This window comes from Pseudorasbora parva, chromosome 24, assembly GCF_024679245.1.
Source record: "Pseudorasbora parva isolate DD20220531a chromosome 24, ASM2467924v1, whole genome shotgun sequence".
In the NCBI taxonomy this organism is placed as follows: domain Eukaryota; kingdom Metazoa; phylum Chordata; class Actinopteri; order Cypriniformes; family Gobionidae; genus Pseudorasbora; species Pseudorasbora parva.
In genome coordinates, this window is record NC_090195.1 from 4938354 (window position 1) to 4964498 (window position 26145).

The 26145-nt window shown below is 36.6% G+C and overlaps 1 protein-coding gene across 7 annotated transcripts in view; it reads right to left on the reverse strand.

Moving 5' to 3' along the window:
* kcnc3b (potassium voltage-gated channel, Shaw-related subfamily, member 3b) overlaps nt 1-26145 on the reverse strand; it is a 76487-nt gene that overhangs the window by 25891 nt on the left and 24451 nt on the right. For 6 of the 7 annotated variants that reach the window (XM_067434624.1, XM_067434623.1, XM_067434621.1 and 3 more), the window contains exons 3-4: nt 4344-5340; nt 2650-2838 (exon numbers count right to left, since the gene is read on the reverse strand). In XM_067434624.1, the coding sequence (XP_067290725.1) occupies nt 2650-2838; nt 4344-5340 (1186 nt within the window). Of the gene's footprint in view, nt 1-16; nt 919-2649; nt 2839-4343; nt 5341-26145 lie in introns of those variants that run through there. The other variant, XM_067434622.1, reaches the window with a different exon arrangement.

Consider the following 26145-nt stretch of genomic DNA (forward strand, 5'->3'; position numbering starts at 1 on the left):
TTTTTGTGGAAAATTAGACTTTTTTCAGGATGAATAGAAAGTGTGAGAAAAAAACTGCATTTATTTGAATTAGACATTTTTTGTAACATTATAAATGTCTTTACTGTCACTTTTGAGCAATTTAATGTGTCCTTGCTGCATTTCTTTAAAAATAATAACCTGGAATATTCCATTAAACACATCTGATTGGTAGTCTACGGTCCTCTGCACAGTGTCAGAAAAATGCCATCAGATTTGTGGCATCTCACTGTATTTGTGCTGAGTTTCTACATGCCTAGTGTTAAAGTGGGTAATAAATTGTCCCCAGTGCACAGACATTTTTGTCATTGACTGTCCAGAGTGGGACAGTCAGCAATTTAAGAGGTATCCAATCTGCAAAAGCATACAAGAGTGTGTGAAACCCAAACTTAAACTCATATTCAGTAACATTATACAACATTAGATTAATTTCATTTAACAGATGAAACTAATGACAGTTTGTAAGGAAAACACAACATCAACACGAAAAATTACACCCATCAACATCGACACACCCATGCAAGTGTAAGTGTGTTTAATTGTGTTGTATATCCTAGAGCATGAATAATTAGCGGACTTTATGAACATGTTTTTATTTCTGTGGTTGGTCTTTACCTCTGATAAATATGGTTTGATCCATGCCAAGGCGGAGTTTGCATTAACATCCTTCCAGTTTATACCATTTGTCTGTGAGGGAAGGATTTGGGGCCGCCAGCGGATATCCTAACTCTAACTGTGCCAAGTGGACTCGGGTTGTGTTGAGGGAATTGTGCGTGCATGGATTGGACATCATTTGTTGTGCGTTTTTGTGGATGGAGAGGAGATTTGAGTGGTTGTTGGAGGTGACAGACCAGGGTCACAAAGTTTTGTGCGATGTTGTGTGTAACAGAAGGTTTGTCACTAAAAATGAAGACCAAGGGATCAAGGAAAATGCAACGCAAAACATAAATTGAGAAAAGAGGATGGTGAATGTGAGGAAAGAAACAGAGGAGAAATTGTGTATTATGATGACAAATTAGGCGTGCAAAGAACCACCAAACAGAATTAAAGAAAAAAGAGAAGAGAAAAAAGGTCAAAAGAGAGATTTTCCAGATATCAATGTGTTTTTAAGGATGTTTTCACACTTGAATCCTAAAATAGCCAAATTCAAATCCCTTGAAGTGGAGCAAAAACAACCCAGATCACTGTATTCAGACTGTTCTTGGCCTATAAATGAGGGTTCGGGTCTCATTTTCACGCATGTTAGTGTTCACTGAGTCGCATTGGCTCAACTAATGGTGTAAGTTAACGGCATGTTTGCTGGACAATATTTTTGCCATTTTATTTAATGCCGCTAATGGCTCAGAAATTACACACTTTATATTTATATCTAATTTATTTATGGAAAATTAGTGTAGAATAAAAATACATTTCTGTGATGATTTCCTTGATGACTTTGCTGCTAAATAATTAGATGTAAAATATTTTATTAAATATGCATTAAAATGGCATAATCGGCTCATGTCCTCTGATACCTTAAACTATAAATCTAAAATAGTCTCAAAATGAATGCATTTATAAATACGATATAAAAATGCGTACGTTTATTCACGCTCACAAAAAAAGTTGATAAATTTGCAAACATCAATTTATAACAAAGTATCTGCCGAAGGGGTAAGACAAATAATCTTTTTTTCCCCTTATTTTTCTTACCCCACTCTTGTTTTTAAGCATAAACTCATTTATTTTTTATTTATTTTTCAAAAGTAATTTTACATCTCAAATGAATGTTTCTTGATTTAAGAAAGTTTAGATACTTCTACTGGAAAACAGTAATTTTTTAAAAAAAATTCAGAAATGTGCAATCATGCTTGTGTATTTAATCTTAGTTTGTGAATATAAATTTGGTTGGGCACTTGCAAATATTATTAAATTAGTTTATGATTTGTGAATTGCTGTTTGCAAAAGTATAAAATTTTTATGAACCATACAAAACAACTGAAGCATTTGACTACACCGATGAGGATATAAAGTGAACCTGGCGTGCTTTTTGTTCAAAAGTGTGTTTAAAATGAACTAAGGATCTGCGTTTATTTGGTGTGTTCATATTCATAAACAAAATTGCTCAACTGTTTATATCATTGTAAAATGTTAATTATATTAAATCGCACAGCTCTATATTATATACAGCTAATCTCAGTGGCTTGATCGTTTACATCATCGAAAAATGTAACTATATAATCAAAGCCCATCTATAATCTGCTAAATACGACTATAAGGCATGATATTATAAACAGTAACATTAGGTATTTCTCTAAAGATGCTTTGAAATAATGTGAACTGTGAAAAGCGCTATATAAATTGCCTCGACTAAGCTAAAATGATTGTAAATGCTCTCAGCCTCCTGAAACCACCCAAGTGTGAAAACACCCAGAGATGTTTAAGTGGTTATGTAATCTGAATTTTTGGAGAGATGGACACGAGTGTGTGAGATGGGCAGGTTTTTGGAGGTTTTTTTGGGACGCTTGTGTGTGCAAACTGTTAGAAAGGGATCTTTAAGATCTAGCACAGAGGCTGGGATTGGGCCGAGACTGGTTTTCCCTGTGTGAATGTGTGTGTGTGTAACTCGCTTGCAGAAGCATTTAAACGTACCTTTCCGCACATTCCCATCAGTGGGTCGAAACTCTCGCGTGTTGAGGAGGAAGCAGGCTCTGTCCTGCTGGTAGCGCTCTTGCGTTCGGCCTATCGGGCTGCGCTCGTCCGGACTGAGAACCTGATCGATTGTGGGACAGTCCTCGTTTGCTAGAGCGGCACTGGCTGCATCACCGTTCTGCTTGGAGTCTGAAGAGAGACATAAATCAACAGAGAAAGAGTGAGACAGGAAAGGAGAAGGACAGAGAATATTCAACAGGAAACAGCTGTAATCAGGTGATTCATGAAGATCTGGTTCAGATATGGTCAATTCTATAAGCTTCTACAGTCCTGCATTGAATTTATAGGTTTACAGTTTATTCTTAGAAACAAAACAAAAAAACTCAAATCTGCTAAGTTGGAGACAAATATTTTGGTTGTTGCTCTTCTTTAAGGAGAAAATAACTAGCAGGTCGTGAATGCAGAATTTACAATGCACCTACATATGGAACTAATGTGATAACAAAATGATAAGATGTTCTTATAGAGGAAGAAATACATTATTTGGCAAGGTTATGCATTGAAATGTGTCTGCCGTGTACCTTATAGAACTATTTGTGACCCTAGAGAACTATTAGAGACTTGCAGGTTTAAAAACAATGAATAATTTATAATAGACATAACATTAGCAAGAAGAGCAGTGGGTCTGGAGACACACACACACACACACACACACACACACACACACACACACACACACACACACACAAAATTGTACAATGTAAGGACATTATGTTGCATTGTACTGTTTTAACATGGTTGTGGCTTTTTGTGATTTATTCGAGTTCATTTTTAAGTTCAGAGTTTAATATATAAATATAAAAATATTATATATATATATATATAATTATTATATTTAGTAGACCTGAGTAAATTATTCCCAATCATTCAATCACTATCTAACAATAACCATAAAAAAATTATATATATATATATATATATATATATATATATATATATATATATATATATATATATATATATATATATATATATATATATATATATATACACACACACACACACACACTCACATACATACATATATATATATATATATATATATATATATATATATACACACACACACACTCACATACATACATATATATATATATATATATATATATATATATATATATATACACACACACACACTCACATACATATATATATATATATATATATATATATATATATATATATATATATATATATATATATATATATATATATATATATATAAATATATATTTTTTTTACATAATACAATATAATATCACATATAAAACCAAAAAACATAATAAAAAATAAAATGTTTAACATAAATGTTTTCCCTGTTTGATTCCATATATATATATATAAAAAGCTTGGAATCAAACAGGAAAAAAATATAATTTATATATAAACTGTTTTTCTGTTGAATTTCAGACAATCATATCAACCATTTCAAAAACTGTTCAGTAATATCATTAAAATTTAACCATATTGTTGAAACTTGTAGTTCTATGGCTTGCACATGCCATAACATAAGATGACTAAACCCCATAGAAAATTCTCATGAAAATAATCTTCAATAACGAGGTTAAAAACAGTCAATGAAAGAGTTTTTGTGGTGAACAAGAAAATCTGTGTGTATTTGTTCTGTATCTCACCTCTGTTAATCTCTATGATCTCCTCCTGAGCTAGAGGACAGTCTCCCGCCAGCCCACTCGACCCCAGCCCACTCGACCCCAGCACACCGCCCAGCACGTTACCCAGGATCCTCTGGGGCGAGGCCGTCGCCATCGCAAGGGCATCCGGCTTGCAGTAATTGGGCGAGCCGGGTTGCGGTGCTCGCGGAATGTGTTTGTTCTTCTTTTTGGGCAGCTTTTGCTTGGCCATGGCCAGAGAGTAATACATGCCGAAGTTGTTAACAATTACGGGAACGGGCATAGCAATAGTCAGCACACCCGCAAGGGCACACAGCGCCCCCACCAACATGCCCGACCACGTCTCCGGATACATATCTCCATAGCCTAAGGTGGTCATGGTCACCACGGCCCACCAGAAACCAATGGGGATGTTCTTGAAGTTGGTGTGCGCGCTCGCTGTAGGGTCGTCCGGGCTGGCTCCTATCCTTTCGGCATAGTAGATCATCGTGGCGAAGATGAGAACGCCGAGAGCGAGGAATATAATGAGCAGGAGGAACTCATTGGTGCTGGCGCGGAGCGTGTGCCCAAGAACACGCAAGCCCACGAAGTGACGCGTCAGCTTGAAGATACGCAGGATTCTGACGAAGCGCACCACGCGCAGGAAGCCCAAAACATCTTTTGCCGCTTTAGAAGAGAGTCCGCTCAGACCAACCTCCAGGTAGAAGGGCAAGATGGCCACAAAGTCGATGATGTTCAAAGCGCTCTTGAAGAACTCGACCTTGTCAGGACAGAAGACGACACGTGTGAACACCTCGATGGTGAACCAAATCACACACACTCCCTCCACGTACGTCAGCCAGCTGTCCGTGACCACCTCGTACACGATCTCCTCTTTCGTCACGTTCCCTTCTGTAACGTTCTCGGTTTTGTTGTAGATGGTGTTGAACGCTTCATGCGTCTCCATGCAAAAGGTGGAAATGGAGATGAGGATGAATAGCAGGGACCCGAACGCCACATACTGAAAAACGAGAAAGAAAGGCAGAGTTCAGCAGGGGAGACAAAAAAATTATGGCAACTTTGGATCAACATACAAAACTGACAAATATTATTTATTGTAAATCATAGGTTAGGGTACAAGGTGTAATCACTCCCCATCACATGTGTTGTGTTAATATATTATTTCATGTATAAATCATTCACAATCATTATCCAAAAATAAATTAAAAAATAAATATGTATATATTTAATATTGGATTCCCCCCAAAATTGTAAATTGTATAACCTATTTTACCTTATATTAGGGTGTTTTCACATTTGGTCCTTTTCAGGGGTCAGAGCGTGGTTTGTATGATTTTTGGCCCATATTTGAACACTCCAAACAATCTCAGACCCCTTTAAAGCAAACTGAGGTAGAGGGAACATGAAGAGAACTGGGTCCTTTTTCACTTGGTTCATCTCTTGGTCCACTTAAAGGAGCCTGAGTTTGGTTCTTTTAAAGAGGACCCAAGTGTGAATACACCCGTATATACAATAAGGTAAAATAGGTACCAAGTAAAAATATATATTGCTAAAAGTATTGGGACACCCCTCCAAATCATTGCATTCAGGTGTTCCAACCACTTCAGTGGCCACAGGTGTATAAAATTAGGTTGTTTTTCAGAGGTTGGGCTTGGTCCCCTAGTACCAGTGAAAGGAACTTTTAATGTTTCAGCATACCAATACATTTTGGACAATTTTATGCTCCCAAACAGTTTGAGGATGACCCCTTCCTGCTCCAAGATTACAGCGCTCCAGCACACAAAGCCTCGGTCCATAAAGACATGGATGAGCGAGTTTGGTGTGGAGGAACCTGACTGGCCTGCACAGAGTCCTGACCTCAACCCGATAGATCACCTTTGGGATGAATTAGAGCGGAGACTGCGAGCTGCAGACCTTCTTGTCTAACATCAGTGCCTGACCTCACAAATGCGCTTCTAGAAGAACGGTCAAAAATTCCCATAAACACTCCTAAACCTTGTGGAAAGCCTTCCCAGAAGAGCTGAAGCTGTTATTGCTTTAAAGGGTAGGCCGACTCCATATTAAACCCTACGGATTAAAAATGGGATGTCATTTAAGTTCATGTGCATGTAAAGGCAGGCACCCCAAAACTGTTGGCAATATAATGTACATGACTGCCATATCGACATTACTTTCCCACACACTTTTTTCTGGCTTATAACAGAATACTTCCTGAAACATTAAAACTCATTCAACGTTTTGAAACAATACGTAATGTGTAAAACGCTTCAACTTGAAATGAACTGAATTAACAAACATGCATTGTTCCGGTAAGCAGATGCTTTTATCCAAAGGAACTTGCAGTACACTCATTACAGACACAATCCCTCCGGAGTAACCTGAAGTTAAGTGCCCTGCTCAAGGACACGGTGCTATCAGCTAATGACCCAAACCAGCATCCGGAAGTTTCTAGTGCTACGCTTCAGCCATTACGCCAAAATGGTGGAACACAAACCCACAACCTTAGATTCATTTTGTGATATTATCCACTGAGCGGGAATATTATATATATATATATATATATATATATATATATATATATATATATATATATATATTATATATATATATATATATATATATATCAATTTGGACACACTTTCCCATTCTCTTTGATGGGAAAGTGTGTCCAACATTTTTACTGGTAGTGTATATATACACCGGTATGTTTTTTGAAAATGTTTATAAACCTAACCTGTATTGTATCGGGGGGGGGAAAAATACAAATCAATAAATACAAATGTTTTATACAAATCAACAGTATTAAGATAGTACTGGCCGATGAATATAACACACTCTAGTAATTGCATACAATATTTACCTCTCAAATGTCATTCAATTATATTTATATATCACCTTTAAAAAAGCTGAAGCCATGCTACCTCTCTACTGACTAATGCAAAACGAATAGTTTTTCGTTCAGATGTTTATTAAGGGATCTGTCCTTGACATCATTTTATTTCCTCTAGACATTGATCGCCATGTACACAAGATCAGTTTTCATAGCCATGATGACTATGCATAGCTTCATATATCTGTGAAATCACATGGACCCTAATGACCCTATTTGTCCAACACTGAGCTCAGGAAAAACAATACGTTTCTATAAACGGAGAGAGACCTACATACAGTATCATACTTACAGACCACTGGCAATGTAATAAAGTGAGCTGCTGATTCTTTAATCAATGCAGTTCAATAACAAATAATCCAAACACAGACATGGTTGAAAAAAGGGGTTATATGCTGGATTAAACATTAAACACAGTTTTTAAAGATGAAAATCATATTCATATAAGAGAATTTTAAATAATTATGAACATGATACTTTCATTTTTTTAAAGTCTTAATTTAAATGAACTGTCAATCTGTTACTGAACTTTTGCCTTGGCAACAAAAAAGTAAATAATGAATAAAAATAAAAAGACAAAAAAATATATATATAATAATAATAATAATAATAATAATAATAATACAATTACTAAAATGTACTAAAAATGTAAGCTAATTCAAAATATTAATAATTTGACATTAACCATTTTTACTAATTATTAATCAAACAAGTTACTAATATTTATAATGTGAATAATAATATAGTAGTTAACAGAAATATAAATTTATAATCCACATTTATACGTTTACAAATGTTGCTTTCTACTAACAGTTTGACTAATTAAATAAAGATGACAATGATTTTGATGATGATGTTACATTTCATAATTCCAGCCTGAGAATCCCTCCTCTGGTCCCCAGACACTGTTTCCTCTGTATTTGGTCTGCTTAAAAGTGTGCCAGAACCTTAACTAGGTCCTGATACACACACACACACACACACACACACACACACACACACACACACACACACACACACACACACACACACACACACACACACACACGTCGTGTTTCCATGTTTTATGGGTACTTTCCATAGGCGTAATGGATTTCATACTGTACAAACTGGACATCCTATCCCCCTTACACTGCCCCTGCCCCTAAACCTACCCATCACAGGAAACATTCTGCATTTTTACTTTCTCAAAAAAACTCCTTCTGTGTGATTTATAAGATGTTTTCCTCATGGGGACCTAAAAATGTCCCCACAAGGACAAGGATATTGCCATCTTTGTGGGGATAACGTAGGGATTACCAGGTCTCTCTCTCACACACACACACACACACACACACACACACACACACACACACACCTCCATTAGTCTCATATAATCTCTCACCTAAATTCTCTTTTAAACACTGATTTACCTTCGACTGTAACCCACAGAATCTCCAGAGCTGGGGTTTGATGCCCCTTTAAGAAATGACCCTGCTAGTTTTACACATTAAATTAAGCGTTTAATTCACAATCAACCTGCCAAAAATATTATATTTATACAACTATTTCATTGTGCAAGCAATTTCTCTCTCAAATTCACACGTCTCTGCAAACTGAGTATAATAAAGATCAAACATATTTATATTAAGATAAGATGATGCTCTCTCTCACACACACACACACACACACACACACACAGCCACTCATGTGCATGAGATGTTCCGGGCATTTAGGACACACAGGGTTGAAAACCTCTCCTCCACTCCACCCCTCTATCTGCTCGCTCCATTTATCCCTCCATCCAAGACTGCTTTGTTTCACAGGCTGCCCAGGATTTATACTGAACCATCTACCTCCTCCTCCTCTAACACACACACACACACACACACACACACACACTAAAGTCACCATGAAATCAAAACTGACAATTGCTCAGTTGATCGTTTCTTATGTAATATTGCAGTATTTATTATAAATTATTTATCAGTGGACATAACTTTTTCTTGTTAATTCATGTGCCCTCATAATCTTTAATCAAAATAACTGCCCCTCCCTCTTACAGCGATATCTCTTCTCTTCTCTGATGACGTGTTTACTGGCGAGGGCAGGGCAACCTGTCACTCATGAGATCCACCAATAGCAAACCACAACCATCCAATCTATCAAAATGTCATGTTTAATTCAGTGTGTTAATTGCCGCCTTGAAACAATTTTCATTCAGAAACTGCTCGTAAATTTCACTAATAATTACAAAGTAAATCCCGCATCATTTCCCCCACAGCATTAAAGGGGTCTTCAAAGGTATTGAGCACGTGTGTCATTTACATATTTATAGCACATATATTTACTCCAAACCATCTTAAAAAGGGAACTATTTTGAATTATACAATCAGGAATATGATTGCAAGAAAATAGTATTTTTCCTTCAAAATGTCATTTTATTTAAAGAAGTTGTATGTAAGAAATGCATTTCAATGAATCATAAAATGGCCCTGATATGTCACTAGACATTAAGAAATCATGTTAATTTCAAATACTAATACCGGCCAGGATATTGTCATTTAAAAGTTGTTGTAGCCCTCAACTGATGTTGATGTTGACCAAGGGGGTAATCTAGTACTCGGACAGCGTTCCACCCATAGGGGCGGCCATTGCTAACCAAGCCATCACCTGCTGTTAGCATCCCATTCATTTTTGAGTCACTTTGACAGTGAATAACTTTACATCTGAGGCGTTTAAAGACTCCATTTGTCCATTGTTTATTTGTAAAGAAACACAACAATGCATAAAAGGCTCCGAAGCTGTTTTGGTAAAAATAGGCTAACGATTGCGTCATATACAATAGACAGGAGAAGACGCTCAGAAGCAATCTTTTACTGTCTATGAGGCAGTCGGGGGGACGTGGAGACATAAAGTCTGATAAAGTCAAGGGGGAAGAATGGGGAGAAGCCGATAGTGAGCCAAAATCAACGGGACAAAACATTTAAACAACGTGATTCAGATTTCACTTTCCACAACTACTAGAAGACCTACAGCTGTCAGACAGGAGGCTCACATCACATCTAAGTCTTCAAGCTCAGTCTGAGGCTCGCAGTTCGCTCAGCCATCAGGAAGTGAGTGCTTCTAATCGACCTCACACTTTCCGCCGTTGAAGTCAACGGGAATGCTCTGTCCATTTCTTTTACCGTCTATGATGTTGACATGTTGTGTTTTGGCCTGAAGCGCCGCCCTCCACCTAATTGACCAATCACAAAGTCAGTAGTGCTTCAGCATCCGGGTTGCCAGATCTGCTCTAGTTACCACAGCTGAGCTACAAACATTCCTGCTGATCCTGCAGCCAATCTGGCAACCCGGAGTCAGGGGAGGGGGATACACCGCTCTACAGTCATTTGAAAGTGATTGCAGTACCAGTTTTGGCCACAATCTTGCATACACTTCCTTTAACATTAAATTCAAAGTGCTTATTGCGTGATAATTGTTTCGCAGGAAATTCTACACCAAAGATGAGCCTCATATAATCACACCCGACAGGGGAAATATTTGTAATTATTATTATGCAATCAGGAATAATAAGAACACAGAAAGTGAGAGGGAATAAGAGCAGAGCAAACCACAGATCTGAAGAGGACAGGTGCTTATTTCAGGTGAACATAAACGCACAACTCTTTTTAAAGTACCTGCCTCATCCCACAAGCCCCCTCTCTTTCTGTTTGTCTTCAGTCTCAACCTGACCTAGTTACAGACTGCTGCAGTAACCAGCTTCCTCTGCCCAGGTCTCCCTCTCTCTAATGATCTCTCATCGCAGTGCTCTGTGAGACTCCATATTGCCTGCTTAAACGTGGGAACTAGTCAGTCGACAAACCAGTTGCATGTTTAAGTCACTGTCTGTAGTATTTTACGCTCTTTACAACATTTATTTACATTTACAAGAATTGCATGAAACCAGCACACCGCTTATTGCATACTGCACATACTGTAAACTGCCCACTATGTTTAAAACATATAACCCATGTAACATTACTTTCACATTAGCCTGGTCCTACCAGACTCTCGTACATTTCATTTGTACAGATGGTCTGGCCACTCTCGAGTGACAAGTGTAAACTTACATGAAGGTGGGTACTCTGTTGAAGTTTAAAACTATTGGATCTGCCCAGAGCCACTCTTCATCTGCCATAACCAATCGCTAACTAACGTTTGGTTGTGACGTATGTCATCTTAAACTACACTCTAAAAAACGGTGGGTTAAAAACAACCCAAGTTGGGTTGAAAATGGACAAACACAGAAATCGGGTTGTTTGAACCCACTGAATGGACCCTTTCAAACAACCCAATTTCTGGGTTTGTCCATTTTCAACCCAACTTGGGATGTTTTTAACCCACCATTTTTAGACTGCAGCACATGGCATCAACGTCATTGTTCTCAGCCACACCGGTTAAAATTTGGCCGGAGAGAATATACCGCAAACCCAGACGACGTACTGAAGGAAAAATAAAATTGAGCAGAAGTAGGCCTACATAGGAGGGTGGCGTAAGAGTAGGGAAACCCTGCGCAAATCATTTTACGCAGGACTGCATCACCAACAAGGGTCAGTACTAGGGCTGAGCGTTATCGAGATTAAAAAAATATATATCAATATATTGTACAAAACAATATGGAATGAGGCAATACCGTTTATATCGATATACAGTAGATAGATATGAACACATCTGAAAAATAGCGGAGTATGCAGAATGAGCTGATGAAGGGAAAGTGCATGATAAAATTTGTCCTCAACATGACATGTTTTATATTAAGGACTTCAAAATTACTGGTAAGATATAATTAACACAGACTATAGTTTAAAACAGTTTGCCCTGTCAAATACTCTGAGAGATACTTGTGCTGACGGACAGATAAATACTTGAAGTGTTTAATGTGTTTAAAATGTGGTGCTTTCCTCAGTGCATAACTTAGATTTTACAGGTATATTCTCCATCTTTAAATGTTAGAAAGTCATGCAAATATGTCAATTTTGCTCTCCGGAGAGGACTAACCTTCTTCTGCAAGTGAATCTCCGCTAAAAAAAAAGGCTTCTGCAAATGTGCGGCAAAAAGACGGAGCACAATAGAATTGGAAGGCAATAATTCTGACTAAAGTATACATATTCTCTTAAATATTTATTGTTGGACAATAAATGTACCACATTTGGAATTTTAAACCTACAAGTAAGTTTATTTTTCTAAAAGTGACCATTATAATGGGGTAATCAAATATTGACTAATATGCTTTTGTTTTTATTTTCATTTTTAGTTTAGTGAATTTAAAAACTAAATTAATAATTTAGTTTTTAGATTGTAAACCCCCTTATGGGACATAATATATTGCATAACCTACATTACATTCACTGTGTTTGTTTATAGCCTTCAATATCAATGTTGTTTTTAGCACATTATTGAGCAGGATGTGAAATTAAATTATTATTAAAATAAATGTAGATTTTATTTTATTTTATTAAATAGTAAAATGTAGAAAATACAGGGATATAGCGTACCGTGTATCGCCATTCAACCAAAAAATACCGATATCCCCCAGCTCAACGCTGAATTTGCGAAAAAGTTGTTTCTGAAGGGTGGGTCAATACCAACGCTTCGTGCTCTAACTTCATATCAAAAATAAGTAAGGAACACTTCATATTTAGTGAATGTTTGCAAATTTATTTCTGAATGAGCTTTCTAGAATGCTGTAGACTAGCCTAATCTAATATGGCTAAAGTTACCATAATATTCACAGAGACTAGTTTACCCCGAAAACGCTCACCTTCTGCGTAATTCATAAACACAAATGTATTATGCATTATATAGTAAAGTGACGGACATGTTAAGTTCACACACGAGCACCTACAACAATTGATACATTAGCACGAGGTAACGTAACATGCTAGTCAATGAGTTGATGAATTCACCCACAAACGTCCAGGTGCAGTCTGAAAGCTCTTCCTGAGTCTATCCATTTGTGTTCGACTCCGGTTCAGACATAAATGCACTCCACAACTGTTATTTCTGACATTTTGGCTGTCGTATTTTTGTCGTTGTTGACTTTGTATCTGAAGCTCGTGTAAAAGAGCCGCTGGAAGGGGGCGGGGCGAAGCAGCTCAATTGCATTTAAAGAGACACAGAGTGGCGCGTTTTTTGCTCACACCCAAATAGAGGCAAATGTGACAAGCTAATAAATGATCTGGAGAGGATTTTGAGCTGAAACTTTACATACACATTCCGGGGACACCAGATGTATATTACATCTTGTAAATATGGATTTTAAGCCTAATTTATGAAACAAGCTCAAATTTCTGCGTAAATCATTCATTAATTCATTCTTAATGTTCTTTGAACCAATAGCGACAATTAATGCAACAATGATTTATGCTTAGCATGTGTTACATAAATGAGGCTCAAATATATACAACCATATAAAGTATGATAAACGTGAGCATGCAACAATATTATTATATAACGCAATGTTGCATATTTAATTCACCATGTGGAACTCGGATTACAGAAAAAAATATGTTTGCTTAGCATTTTTAATCTAATTCTGCCTAAAATTTTTGTAACTTTTCAAGTTATGTCGCTTCATATGATGCAAAAACATGCAATGACTCTTACATGAAAATCATAGATTAGCTATTATTGATTAAACATACTTTTGTGCGTTGGTGTAATTTAAAAAAAAAGTGTATCACTGATACATTGATGGTATCAGATAGTTATTTCATGGTACTGTAATATTGCCATTATATAGTACTACAAAAGAAAGCATGGTATTACAATCACAGTGAGCATGGTACCAAATTTAGTGCAAAAAATTAAAATATTAAAAAAGCTTTTTCATAGTACAATGTCCAAAAACATAAAATTACTATGGCACCACATAAAACCCCCCCACAGTATTACTATAGGGACGAAATCAGGGAGATCAACCTGAATTCAGCCTACTATATTGTCCAAAAACACAGCATTACTATACACTATTGTCCAAAGAGTTTTACCATAGTACCATGTCCAAAAATGTGGTATTACCATGGCACCATATTCAAAAAACACAATATTACTATACTATATTGTTCAAAAACATAGTTTTACCATAGTGCATGTCTAAACATGTGGTATTACCACAGCATCATATTAAAACAAAACACAATATAACTATACTATGTCTAAAACATAGTTTTACCATAGTACCATGGTCAAAAATGTGGTATTACCACAGCATCATATTTAAAAAAAAACACAATATTTCCATACAATGATGTCTAAAACATAGTTTTACCATAGTACCATGGTCAAAAATGTGGTATTACCACAGCATCATATTTAAAAAAAACCACAATATTTCCATACAATGATGTCTAAAACATAGTTTTACCATAATACCATGGTCAAAAATGTGGTATTACGATAGCATCATATTCAAAAAACACAATATCACCATACAATGATGTCTAAAACATAGTTTTACCATAATACCATGGTCAAAAATGTGGTATTACGATGGCATCACATTCAAAAAACACAATATTACCATACTATGATGTCCAAAACAAAGTACCATGCCCTAAAAAGTGATATTACATGACACCATGTTGAAAAAAACATGGTATTGCCACATGGTATTTTGTGTAAGTGTGTGAGTATTTCTCTCTGCTGCACTGGAGCTCTGCTCACTATCTTTCTGTCTTTGGTGCAGGAAGGGGAAGCAAGCACAGCGGTTGTCATGGAGACAGTGATGAAGCTGTGCTGCGGTAAACACGTCATTAGAGTCACGTTAACACTCGTGTGCACACATTCACACACACACACATACGCGTCGTGCACCACGGTACAGTGTGAGACATTAAAATAAACGCACTCGCTCACAGCATGTGTGAAAGTCACTCGTCACTCGTCACTCGGTGTGCTTTTCCCCCTAATCTTTCCTTCTTCCTTTCTTTCTCTGGCCTGCTCTGTTAATCTCCACCATAAAGCGGCAAACGGATGTTAAAGGGATAGTTGAGCTGAAAAAGACAATTCTGTTATCGTCGTCTCACTCTAACATTCATAACGTGTTAATTCTGCTGTGGTGTTTAGCAGGATGTCGAAATCAAATGATTGAATGAATGAATAAATAAATCGAGTGTCAAGCTCCAAAAAAAGACATGACCATAGTCAGTAAAAGTGTATTCTGCCCACCAAAAGTACAGTCAAAATTGTAAAATATTATTATTTTTTAAATGAACTGTTTTCTATGTGAATATATATTGAAATGTAATTTATTCCTGTAATCAAAGCTGAATTTTCAGCATAATTACTCCAGTCTTCAGTGTCTCATGATCCTTCAGAAATCATTCTGATATGATGATTTGCTCAAAACACATTTCTGATGTTGAAAATAGCTGTCACTTGAAACACAAAACATCATTTCTAAACCTAACCCTGCTTTATTAAGGGAAAAACAGAAACTGTTTTGTACTGCGATAACTGCATCCCACAATGCCAAGCATCCTGTTCTATTACCAATGAATGAACTCGAGTGAATACTTCCACCATGACTTTTAACATCTCTTGACTCATTATTTCATCAGACTGACGAATTAAAGGGATAGTTCACAGTAAAATAAAACTTCTCTCATCATTTCCTCAGCCTCATGACTTTCTATCTTCTGTGTAAATGATGTTTTGAAGAACGCTGAGAACCAAACAACACTGACTTTCATTGTATGGATCAAAAAGCATTTCTCCAAATGTCTTCTTTTATGCTCCACAGAAGCAAGTCATACACTTTTGGATCTACATGAAGGTGAATATTCCTTTTTGGGTGAACTATCCCATCAAAAAATGAAAATGCTGCTTGCTAAATGAAACATGCACATCCATATACAGTTGGAAACCTTCAGCAGTGAATATCCTCTCATACAGTATACAGTAGTGTGAAGCAGCACACATCTCCATTCTGACGTCAGAACCTCCAAACACACTCCCTCAAGACATCTAGAGCTAAAGTACAACCTTCTCAAGCACGTTAAAGAGCCCATTCCCGATCAGGTCAGAGTATTAAAAGCCTGTAGTGTGATGAGTTCTCTACTTCGACTGCAACCTGAAAACATCCGCACGTTTTAATGGATACAATGAAGACGAGAGAGAAGACTGACAGAAAATGAGGGAGGATCACATGATAGTCGGAAGAGTTGAATGAGACGCTAAATTCTGATTGGATGAGCCAAACTGAAAACCGTAAAATGCTGATAAACGAATTAAGACAAAATTTGCTACATTGCTTGTCAACCTTAAAGCTACACTGAGTAACTTTTTTAGTTTATTCTTAGCTAAAAACACTTAGTTCTGTCAAAAATATATGTGCTCATTAATGTATATTTCCTTCTTTCAAGTAATAAAGTATTCTTGTAAGTTTATAATATGCCATTGAAAATAATCGCGTTTTAACACTCGATGGCACCGTGTCGAATGTGACGAGGGGTTTATTGCCGTGTTAATATTGGACTAAATCGGCCACCGTAGGAGTTAAAACAAAATCATAATTGAGAGGAACAGAAACTAATATTCACTGGATGGTCAAATACCTTTACACCGCTAGATGGGGGAAAATATCACACAGTGTAGCTTTAAACAATATTTAAACAGAAAAGAAAAGTTGGGAATTTTTTTATATGAATTATTGTGTATTATTTTGTAATTTGTGTTTATTATTATTAAGATTTTGTAAATCAAAATTTGTATATATATATAGATTTTTTTTATCTTATTAGTTATTAATAACTTACTTTTTATTGATGTCTTTTATCATATTGCTGTTGTGATTTTTAAAAAAATAAAACCCCTTTCTATGAAATAGAATATTTTGCCATGAAATAACTTTTTTAAAGATAACTGTTTATCTTATAATTCTGCATTTTTCATCTCACAATTCTCACATTTTTCCTCAAAATGGAGATATAAACTTGCAATTACAAAAAATAAACTCACAATTGCCAAAAGTGTCTGAAACAAGCTTCCATACCTTTCTTTTAAAAGTAAATCTAAGAATATATTATTTCAACCATTGAGACTCACAAAAATAATATTTAGGCCTTTTTTGGACTTCTGTTCAGAGGTCTCTTCGGCTCACCAAGGCTACAGCAAAAATACAGAAAAAAAATGTAATATTGCAAAATATTGATAAATTGCAATATAGTAATATTGTGAAATACTGATACAAAATATTGACTGATTTCTATTTGAGTATACTTTAAAATGTAATTTATTCATTATGACACAAAGCTGAATTTCCAGCAGCAATTATAACATTAATATACTTTAACATGTTTAATCTATTTACTATTATTAATAATAAAACTTTGAACTTCAATTATTACATTGCATATGTTTTACCATGCTTTACCACTCCACGCCATGCCATGCCTAAAATCACCTTAGAGGCTTATTTGCCTAATTAACCGCTCTGACTGAACAACGAGTTGCACAATCTATAGTTTAAATGCATAAATTAGATGTATAAATTTCTAGAGATGCATATACACTGTAAACAATTTTTTGTTGGTTTAACTTAAAAAAGTAAGTAACCTGGTTGCCTTAATTTTGAGTTTATTGAAATTAAAAATTTGAGTTGATACAATGAAGGAAATTTGTTTAATAAATAGAAACTCAAAATATTATTGTATCTGAACCACATAAACATTTGATAAATCATGAAAATAGCACTATTTGGCATGTTTCACTGCGTCATCACAAATAAAACACACAATTACCCAATATGCTTACAAAATATTTTAATAATATTTTAATAAAGAACATCTCAAAAAATGTTCATTGTATTAACTCAAATATTTTAATTTCAATGAGCTCAAAATTTTAAGGCAACCAGGTAACTTTTTTTCTAAATAATTTTTTACAGTGTAGACACTAAGCAGATGTAAAAGTGCACACACTCGTGCATCACCACAAGAGGAAATGTATCAAGCTGCCTGTCACATGGGAACGACCCATAACATCAGGAGAGACACCTGAGAGAGATGGAGAGAGAGAGAGAGAGAGAGAGAGAGAGAGAGAGAGAGAGAGAGAGAGAGAGAGAGAGAGAGAGAGAGAGAGAGAGAGAGAGAGAGAGATCGGTCATTTGATGTAACACAGGACACTGCGGGATACTGAAGGTCATAGGGGGACAGTGTGTGTGTGTGTGTAAGGCATGCATGCCAGTGATACGTCTATAATGACAGACAGCACCGGTTCACACATGGTGTATTACAAGGATGTGTGAACTTTACTTCACATGCACAGCTGCATGCAAACAAGCACCAAATGCACTTTTTTCTGTAGTGCACCCGCTATTCTGAGAGTGGGCGTTTCAACAGCTAACACATTGTGTGTAAAACATGATGCAAAAGTGTGCATTTCTTAAAAACTGGTACACTGTTGCGTGCGGGACCACGAGCGCCTCAGCTTTCTGCCTGTTTTGTATTCTCTCTAGACGACTGCAGTGCTGCCATGTACGTTTGTCCTTGCGCCACAGCGCCCACCCCCTTTTTCACTGCTCCCGTCTCATTCACTCACCTCTTTTACTTGCACTCTCTCTGTCGCTTTCTCTTTCTCTCCTCTCACTCTATCTTTGTCCTTAATCTAACAGAGCTTTTGTGACCAAAAATTGGTTTGTAAGAGAAACGGCAAAGCCACGGCATGGGCACACACATGATAACATGGGAACTTTTTAGATGTCGCCATTAAAACATGCATTGCATTCACGTTTACATGCGTGTGGCCCTGCCACTGAGCAGAAAGTCAAAGTGATGAATTTAGCATTGGCTACGCATCTATCCTGTACAGGAGCAGATGGCTAACACACACACACACACACACACACACACACACACACACACACACACACACACACACACACACACACAGGTTTCCATGTTTTACAGACCTTCCATAGATATCATGAATTTTATACTGTACAAACTGAATATTCTATCCCCTAAACTATCTCCTCATTTTCAGATAAAACATTTATAAAATTTATAAAATTTATATTTTTTTTATAAAATTTATTAAAAAAAAAATATAAAAAAAAATTCCAAATAAGGTCAAAATTGACTGGTATTACTATACTTGTGGGGATATTTTGTCCCCATAATGTTGGAAATACCAGGTACACGTAAACACAGATTGGGTTTTCATGTTTTACAGAGACTTTCCGTAAACATAATTATTTTATACTGTACAAACTATATGTTGAATAACTAACCCTAAACCCATCACACAAAACTTTCTGAATTTTCAGATAAAAAAAACAAAACATCATGGGGACCAAAAAATGTCCCCACAAGGACAAGGATTTAACATTTTGTCCATTTTGGACATTCTGACCACATAACACAGGGTTTACCTGGCTTGACCACACACACACACACACACACACACACACACACACACACACACACAGAGAGAGAGTCTGTTGCTATAGTGTGCATCAGGATACAATCGCACATAGAGCGTAAAGATTTTTTTCCGGTAAAATATCCAAAAACCACTAGGCCAGTGTTATTATTTTGTTCATTTGAGTTCACAATATCTCAAACTAATTGTAAATCCTGAGAAAATAGCTATTTTAACCAGTGAACCAGGATGTGTGAGGGAGTCGCCTGTCAATTGCGTTATTTCTGCGTTACTCTCCGTTTCTGGTTTTATTCTGCAGAAGTGCTTTACTCTTAGAAGTGTGAACAAGTGTCACAGCAACGGCTGAGCGAACGCACAGAGTAACATCATAACATCATTGTAAACACACTTAAATGTATCTAATATGATAAACAGAGCTGTGTTACCTCGTATTCGTGACCTTTCTTCTCCTGTCCATGCTCATGACCGGAAAAACAGAAATGGCGCCGGCGACTGCGGCATAATAAAAGTCCCGCTGCTCGCGAAGCGTTTGCATTAATCTATCAATCGCTCCAGCGGCCTCTCAGCTCCTCAACACTCGGCCCTGCTCTGCTTCATAACATTAATAATCGCATCCATGAACATGATTTCTGCCAGATTCTTTCCCACCGGTTGTAAGGTGAAGACTACATGTCCCAAGATCCTGAGCTCAAACTTGCCGTCATCAAACAAAGACGTCTAAACGTCTAAATTTCAATTTTTTTTAGAAAGTAAGAATGCAGAATGTTTCCTGTGATGGGTAGGTTTAGGGGCAGGGGCTGTGTGTGTGTGTGTGCGTGTGTGTGTGTGTGCGTGCGTGTGTGCGTGTGTGTGCGTGCGTGCGTGTGTATTGCCCTTGTCCTGTCACCCAGACACGGACACTTTGGGACAGTTCTCCTGACGCCGCAAAATAAATAAATAAGCAAACTAAAAAATGACCAGAGGGAAAAACAGAAGACAAATGATGTCAAAACTAAGAATTTAGATGACTAAACTAGTGATTATCAAATAGGGTGCCGGTTAAAAGTCTAAATCTATTAACTACTGAGACTCACAAAATTATGTATTTTTTGGACATATAGAGAACCATTCAGAAGTCTCCTCTGCTTACTAGGGCTGCATTGATTTGACCAAAAATTCAGCAAAAACAGCAATATTGTGAAATATTACAATTTAAAAGAACTGTTTTATATTATATGTGAATATACTGTAAAATGTAATGTATTCCTGTGATCAAAGCTGAATTTTCAGCATCGTTACTCCAGTCTTCAGTGTCACATGATCCTTCAGAAATCACTCTAATATGATGATTTGATGCTTTAAGAAACATTTATGATTATTATTCATGTTAAAAACAAAGTTCAAAAGAAATTTGCCAGTTGCATTCTAACTGAATAAAAGTATTAATTTATTATAATAATAAAAAATACCTTAAAGTACTGTTTGAATACTGCGGTACAGAAAAGTTTTGCAGAAAAGTTCAAGATTGTGAGGATAAATTATTTATGGCTAACTAAGGCTGAGAATAAAGCTGCTCCTCAGAGATGGATGGAGTTACGGCTGTCAATAATTAGAAAAGCGTTAGTGAACATTAAACCATGGCCATCATTTTACAACTCCACTTCTTTTATCTGTTTACTGGAAACGAAGATGATTCTGAGCTTTGTTATAAAAGATATAACTGAATGCTTTGATATGCCATCTTACTTTAGGCTATATGTGGGTAAAATGGCCATACTTGGATTTTCCCATTCAATACAATGTATTGATACACCTCATCTAATTCGCATATTATGGTGTTCTTGGTGCAACATGTAATGAAAAAAAAGAAGTGTAATAAAGGGAGTAATAATTGGTAATATGTTCATCATAATATGTTAGATTTCATAGGAATATTGGTATGTAATTTATTTCCCTATTTACTGTTTGTGTCTCCAAAATGCCTGATAAACATGATGTATGTCCTGGTGAACATGATGAATGCCCTGTTTTGTAACAAAAAGTCATATTTTGACTAGAAACCCCATAACATTTTCCTGAGATGCTGATTTATAACAATCAGTTAGAAAATTAATCAGATTTAAATTATAATTACAAAATATTATCATATTTCCATAAGAGTGCTAAACATTAATGTCAGCCATTTTCAAAGTCCAAGAAGTTGTTGTTGTCCTGGTGAAACCTCCAAACGTTTGGTATCTGTGCAAAGCCCTGAATGTGCTCTATAAAGGACATCCTGACTCAAAACTGTGACGTGTGTGATGTCACAGAAACTCACTAAAATATAATGTCCACTACAGTGGACAAAAGTCTATTACTGGGTCCCAGGAGGATATTCCACACCGCATTAATGATGGAACGTCCTCACATATGAAGATGAAGCACACGTGTGTGTGTGTGTGTGTGTGTGTGTGTGTGTGTGTGTGTGTGTGTGTGTTGCGCCACACCAGGGTGTGATGCTATGCTCTGATGTGGCTCAGCAGGATATGATCTCATCGCCACAGGAAGTTCCAATTATCACTGAGATGAAATTACCCAGCAGGTCTGATCTCGGGTTCCCTGTGGAACAGACATGAAACTAAAGAGATTGACTCATCGACACACACACACCTGTGTCAGGGAAAACTGAAACGCTTTCTGACGAATCTTTCGAAGCGCTGGCGCCAATCACTCTCAAGAGTCAGAGCATGTGAGCACTTCTCCAATACACGAGTCAAACAGAAGTCTCTTATGCACCAGGGCATTATTTGATCACAAATAAACTAATAAGATATGTTTCTTGAGCAGCAAATCCTCATATTAGAATGATTTCTGAAGGATCATGTGACACTAAAGACTGGAGTAATGATGCTGAAAATTCAGCTTTGATCACAGGAATAAAATTAAAATATATTACAATACACTGTAAAAAATTATTTAGAAAAAAAGTGACCTGGTTGCCTTAAAATTTTGAGTTCATTGAAATTGAAGGTCTGAGTTAATACAATGAACATTTTTTGAGATTCGACAACCTTTGTTAAAATATTATTAAAAGATTTTTTAAGCATATTGGGTAATTGTGTGTGTTTTATTTTTGATGACGCAGTGAAACATGCCAAATAGTGCTATTTTCATGATTTATCAAATTTTTTATGTGGTTCAGATACAATCATATTTTGAGTTTCTATTTATTAAACAAATTTCCTTCATTGTATCAACTCAAATTTTTAATTTCAATAAACTCAAAATTTTAAGGCAACCAGGTTACTTACTTTTTTAAGTTAAACCAACAAAAAACAACCTTTTTTTACAGTGTAGAAAATTGTAATAATATCTCACTTTTTTACTGTATTTTTGATCAAATAAATGCAGCCTTGGTGAGCAGAAGAGGCTTTTTTCGAAAACACTGTATAATTAGTTCAAGCTTTTGTAGATGCAGTGCACATGAAGACTAACTTCTGAAGATCGAGAGCAGGACCCGTCATGGAGGTGCCCTTCGAGGACATCAGGAGGGATGTGGAGGGACAGCTGTGTAAATCGGCTGAGGGACATGACAGTATTGTCTTTGTCAATTAAGCAACCCGGAGCCCGAATGCAAGGCCCCTGGGAGGCGCCAACTCCAAGGCCGCCGCCGTCGTCACATAAGAGCTGTTCATCTGCTCTTCCTTTCAAGCCATGTCAAGACTGCGAATAAAATATTCATGGAGCAGGACGCCAGTGTCTCTGAGCTCGGGATGCTGGAGTAGCTACAGGTGAAGCTCCTCTGGACCTTAATGGAGATTCATTAGACCGTCATCTCACCGCAGGACAAGAGGAGAGTACTCGATTGCAATTGAAAGAAAATTCAAAGCAGGTTCTGGGAAATGAAGTGTTCTTCGACTGTAATGCACAACATTTATTAAATATGATGAAATCTTTACTACATCAAAAGCTTAGAATCAGTACGGAGAAAAAAACGAATATTTAGGAAGGATGCATCAAATTAATCAAAAGTGACTTTACGAGTTACAAAGATTTCTTCTTTTTTTAAAAATCCTCTTCTTTTGAACTTTCTATTAATCAAATATAGATTATTTTTGATCACGGTTTACACAAATATATAAATCAGCACAACTGTTTTCAACATATAATAATAATAATAAGAAATGTTTCTTGCAGCAAATTAGCATATTGAAATTATAATCATCATTTAAGTTTCATGCACAATTTACACGGATATTAGTTCTGCTCATGTTTCATGAAGATATACAAAATGTATTTTACTCAAAATTCATAAATTAAAATGTGCACGATGCATTGATAAAGCAATAAACATAATTTTACACGTAAGGATACAAGGATAAATCATTTCTGTCAATCAAATCATTAATCAGTAAATCTTTCATAAATGTATTCATACACTGTTCCATTGAATTTACATAATCATTTTATGCACAATTTATTAAAAAAATGCCCTGCTTGTGTTATTTAATAAGGCCAGTTTAGTTTTAATTAAGATACTTTTATCAAAATATTCAAACTTCAACGCTTTCAAAACTTTTTTTTAACTTTAAAACAATGCTTTGTCGAGCCAACATTCAAAGATTCATGAAAAACTTATTTTCAAGTAAAAAATGATACAGATGAATTTTCTAAAATTTCTTTTCATTTTAATTCTACTTTACATTCAAATATACATTAAAGTTTGCTAGTGTCAATTCAGATTTCTGTGATACAACAAGGAAACGACTTTTACATCATTTCACTTTAAAATGCGCACTCAGCAATTCTTTCTCTCCATTTCCATCAATATTTTGGGAACTGGGTTGAGATATCCCTCATTAAAAGTGTTGCCACTTCTGTCTTCTGGATGTGTTCGTTTAATATGTCAAACCTACACAAACTGGGATTGGCTCTAAGGATGGAAAGATACACTATTATGCCAAAAGTATTGGGACATCCCTCCAAATCACTGAATTCAGGTGTTCAATCACTTTATGGCAACAGGTGTATAAAATCAAGCACTAGGCATGAAGACGCTTCTACACACCACATTAGTGAAAGAATGGGTCGCTCTCAGGAGCTCAGTGAACTCAAGCGAAATTTCCACACTACTAAATATTCCACACTCAACTGTTAGTAGTGTTATAACAAAGTGGAAGCAATTAAAAACAAAAGGAACTCAGCCATGAAGTGGTAGGCCATATAAAATCACAGACAGCGCATGCTGAGGGTCACAGTGCACAGAAGTCACCAACTTTCTGCAGAGTCAACAGCTACAGACCTCCAAACTTTGTGTGGTCTTCAGATGAGCTCAAGAACAGTGTAGGGAGCTTCATGGAATGGGTTCCCATGGCCGAGCAGCTCATCCAAGCCTTTCAACACCAAGTGCAATGCAAAGTGTGGGATGCAGTGGAGTAAAGCAGCCGCCACTGAACTCTAGAGCAGTGGAGACGTGTTCTCTGAGTGACCAATCACGCTTCTCTGTCTGCCAATCTGATGGATGAGTCTGGGTTTGGCGGTTGCCTGAAGAACGGAACTTGCCTGACTGCATTGTGCCAAATGTAAAGTTTGGTGGAGGGGGGATTATGGTGTTAGGTTGTTTTTTAGGGGTTGGGCTTGGCCCCTTAGTTCCAGTGAAAGGAACTCTTAATGCTTCAGTCATACCAAGACATGTTGGACAATTTCATGCTCCTGAATTTGTGGGAACAGTTTGGGAACGGCCCCTTCCTGTTCCAACATGACTGCACACTAGCACACAAAGCGTCGGTCCATAAAGACATGGATGAGTGAGTTTAGTGTGGAGGAACTTGACTGGCCTGCACAGAGTCCTGACTGAACATTTTTGGGATGAATTAGAGCAGAGACTGCAAGATGCGGACCTTCTCGTCCAACATCAGGGCCTGATCTCACAAATGTGCTTCTAGAAGAATGGTCAAAAATTCCCATAAAAACACTCCTAAACCTTGTGGAAAGCCTTCCCAGAAGAGTTGAAGCTGTTATAGCTGTAAAGGGTGGGCCGACTCCATATTAAACCCTACGGATTAATAAATGGAGTAATCAATGGGATGTCATTAAAGTTAATGTGTATGTAAAGGCAGGCGTCCCAAAACTTTTGGAAATATAGTGTATGTCTTTGTCTCTCAGATATGCACTGATCCGCAAAAGGCAAAAGAGAGTAACTATGCATTATGTCAAAATCGAGTTACGACTGGAAATGGGTCTTTTAAACTATGATCTGTCCTGTGACAGTTGGCTTTGGCTCAACTATATGGAGATTCAGAGAAAATGCAGTGTGAAAATTGACATCAAATCAATCAAAATGAACTTTGAAGCCACTTTTCTCTGTTGAAGTGTTTCTCTTTTATGGCATTTGGCCTCTGTAGGCAATGGCGTATTTAAAACTGCAAAACTCTGTGGAGTGAAGCAGTAATGTATGTTTATGAGATTGTGAATGCGTGTTTGATAAATGTTTGAGTGTTTTTACGGTCCAGGACTGAAAAACTGGTGCAAAAATCACAGCAGACTGACCAA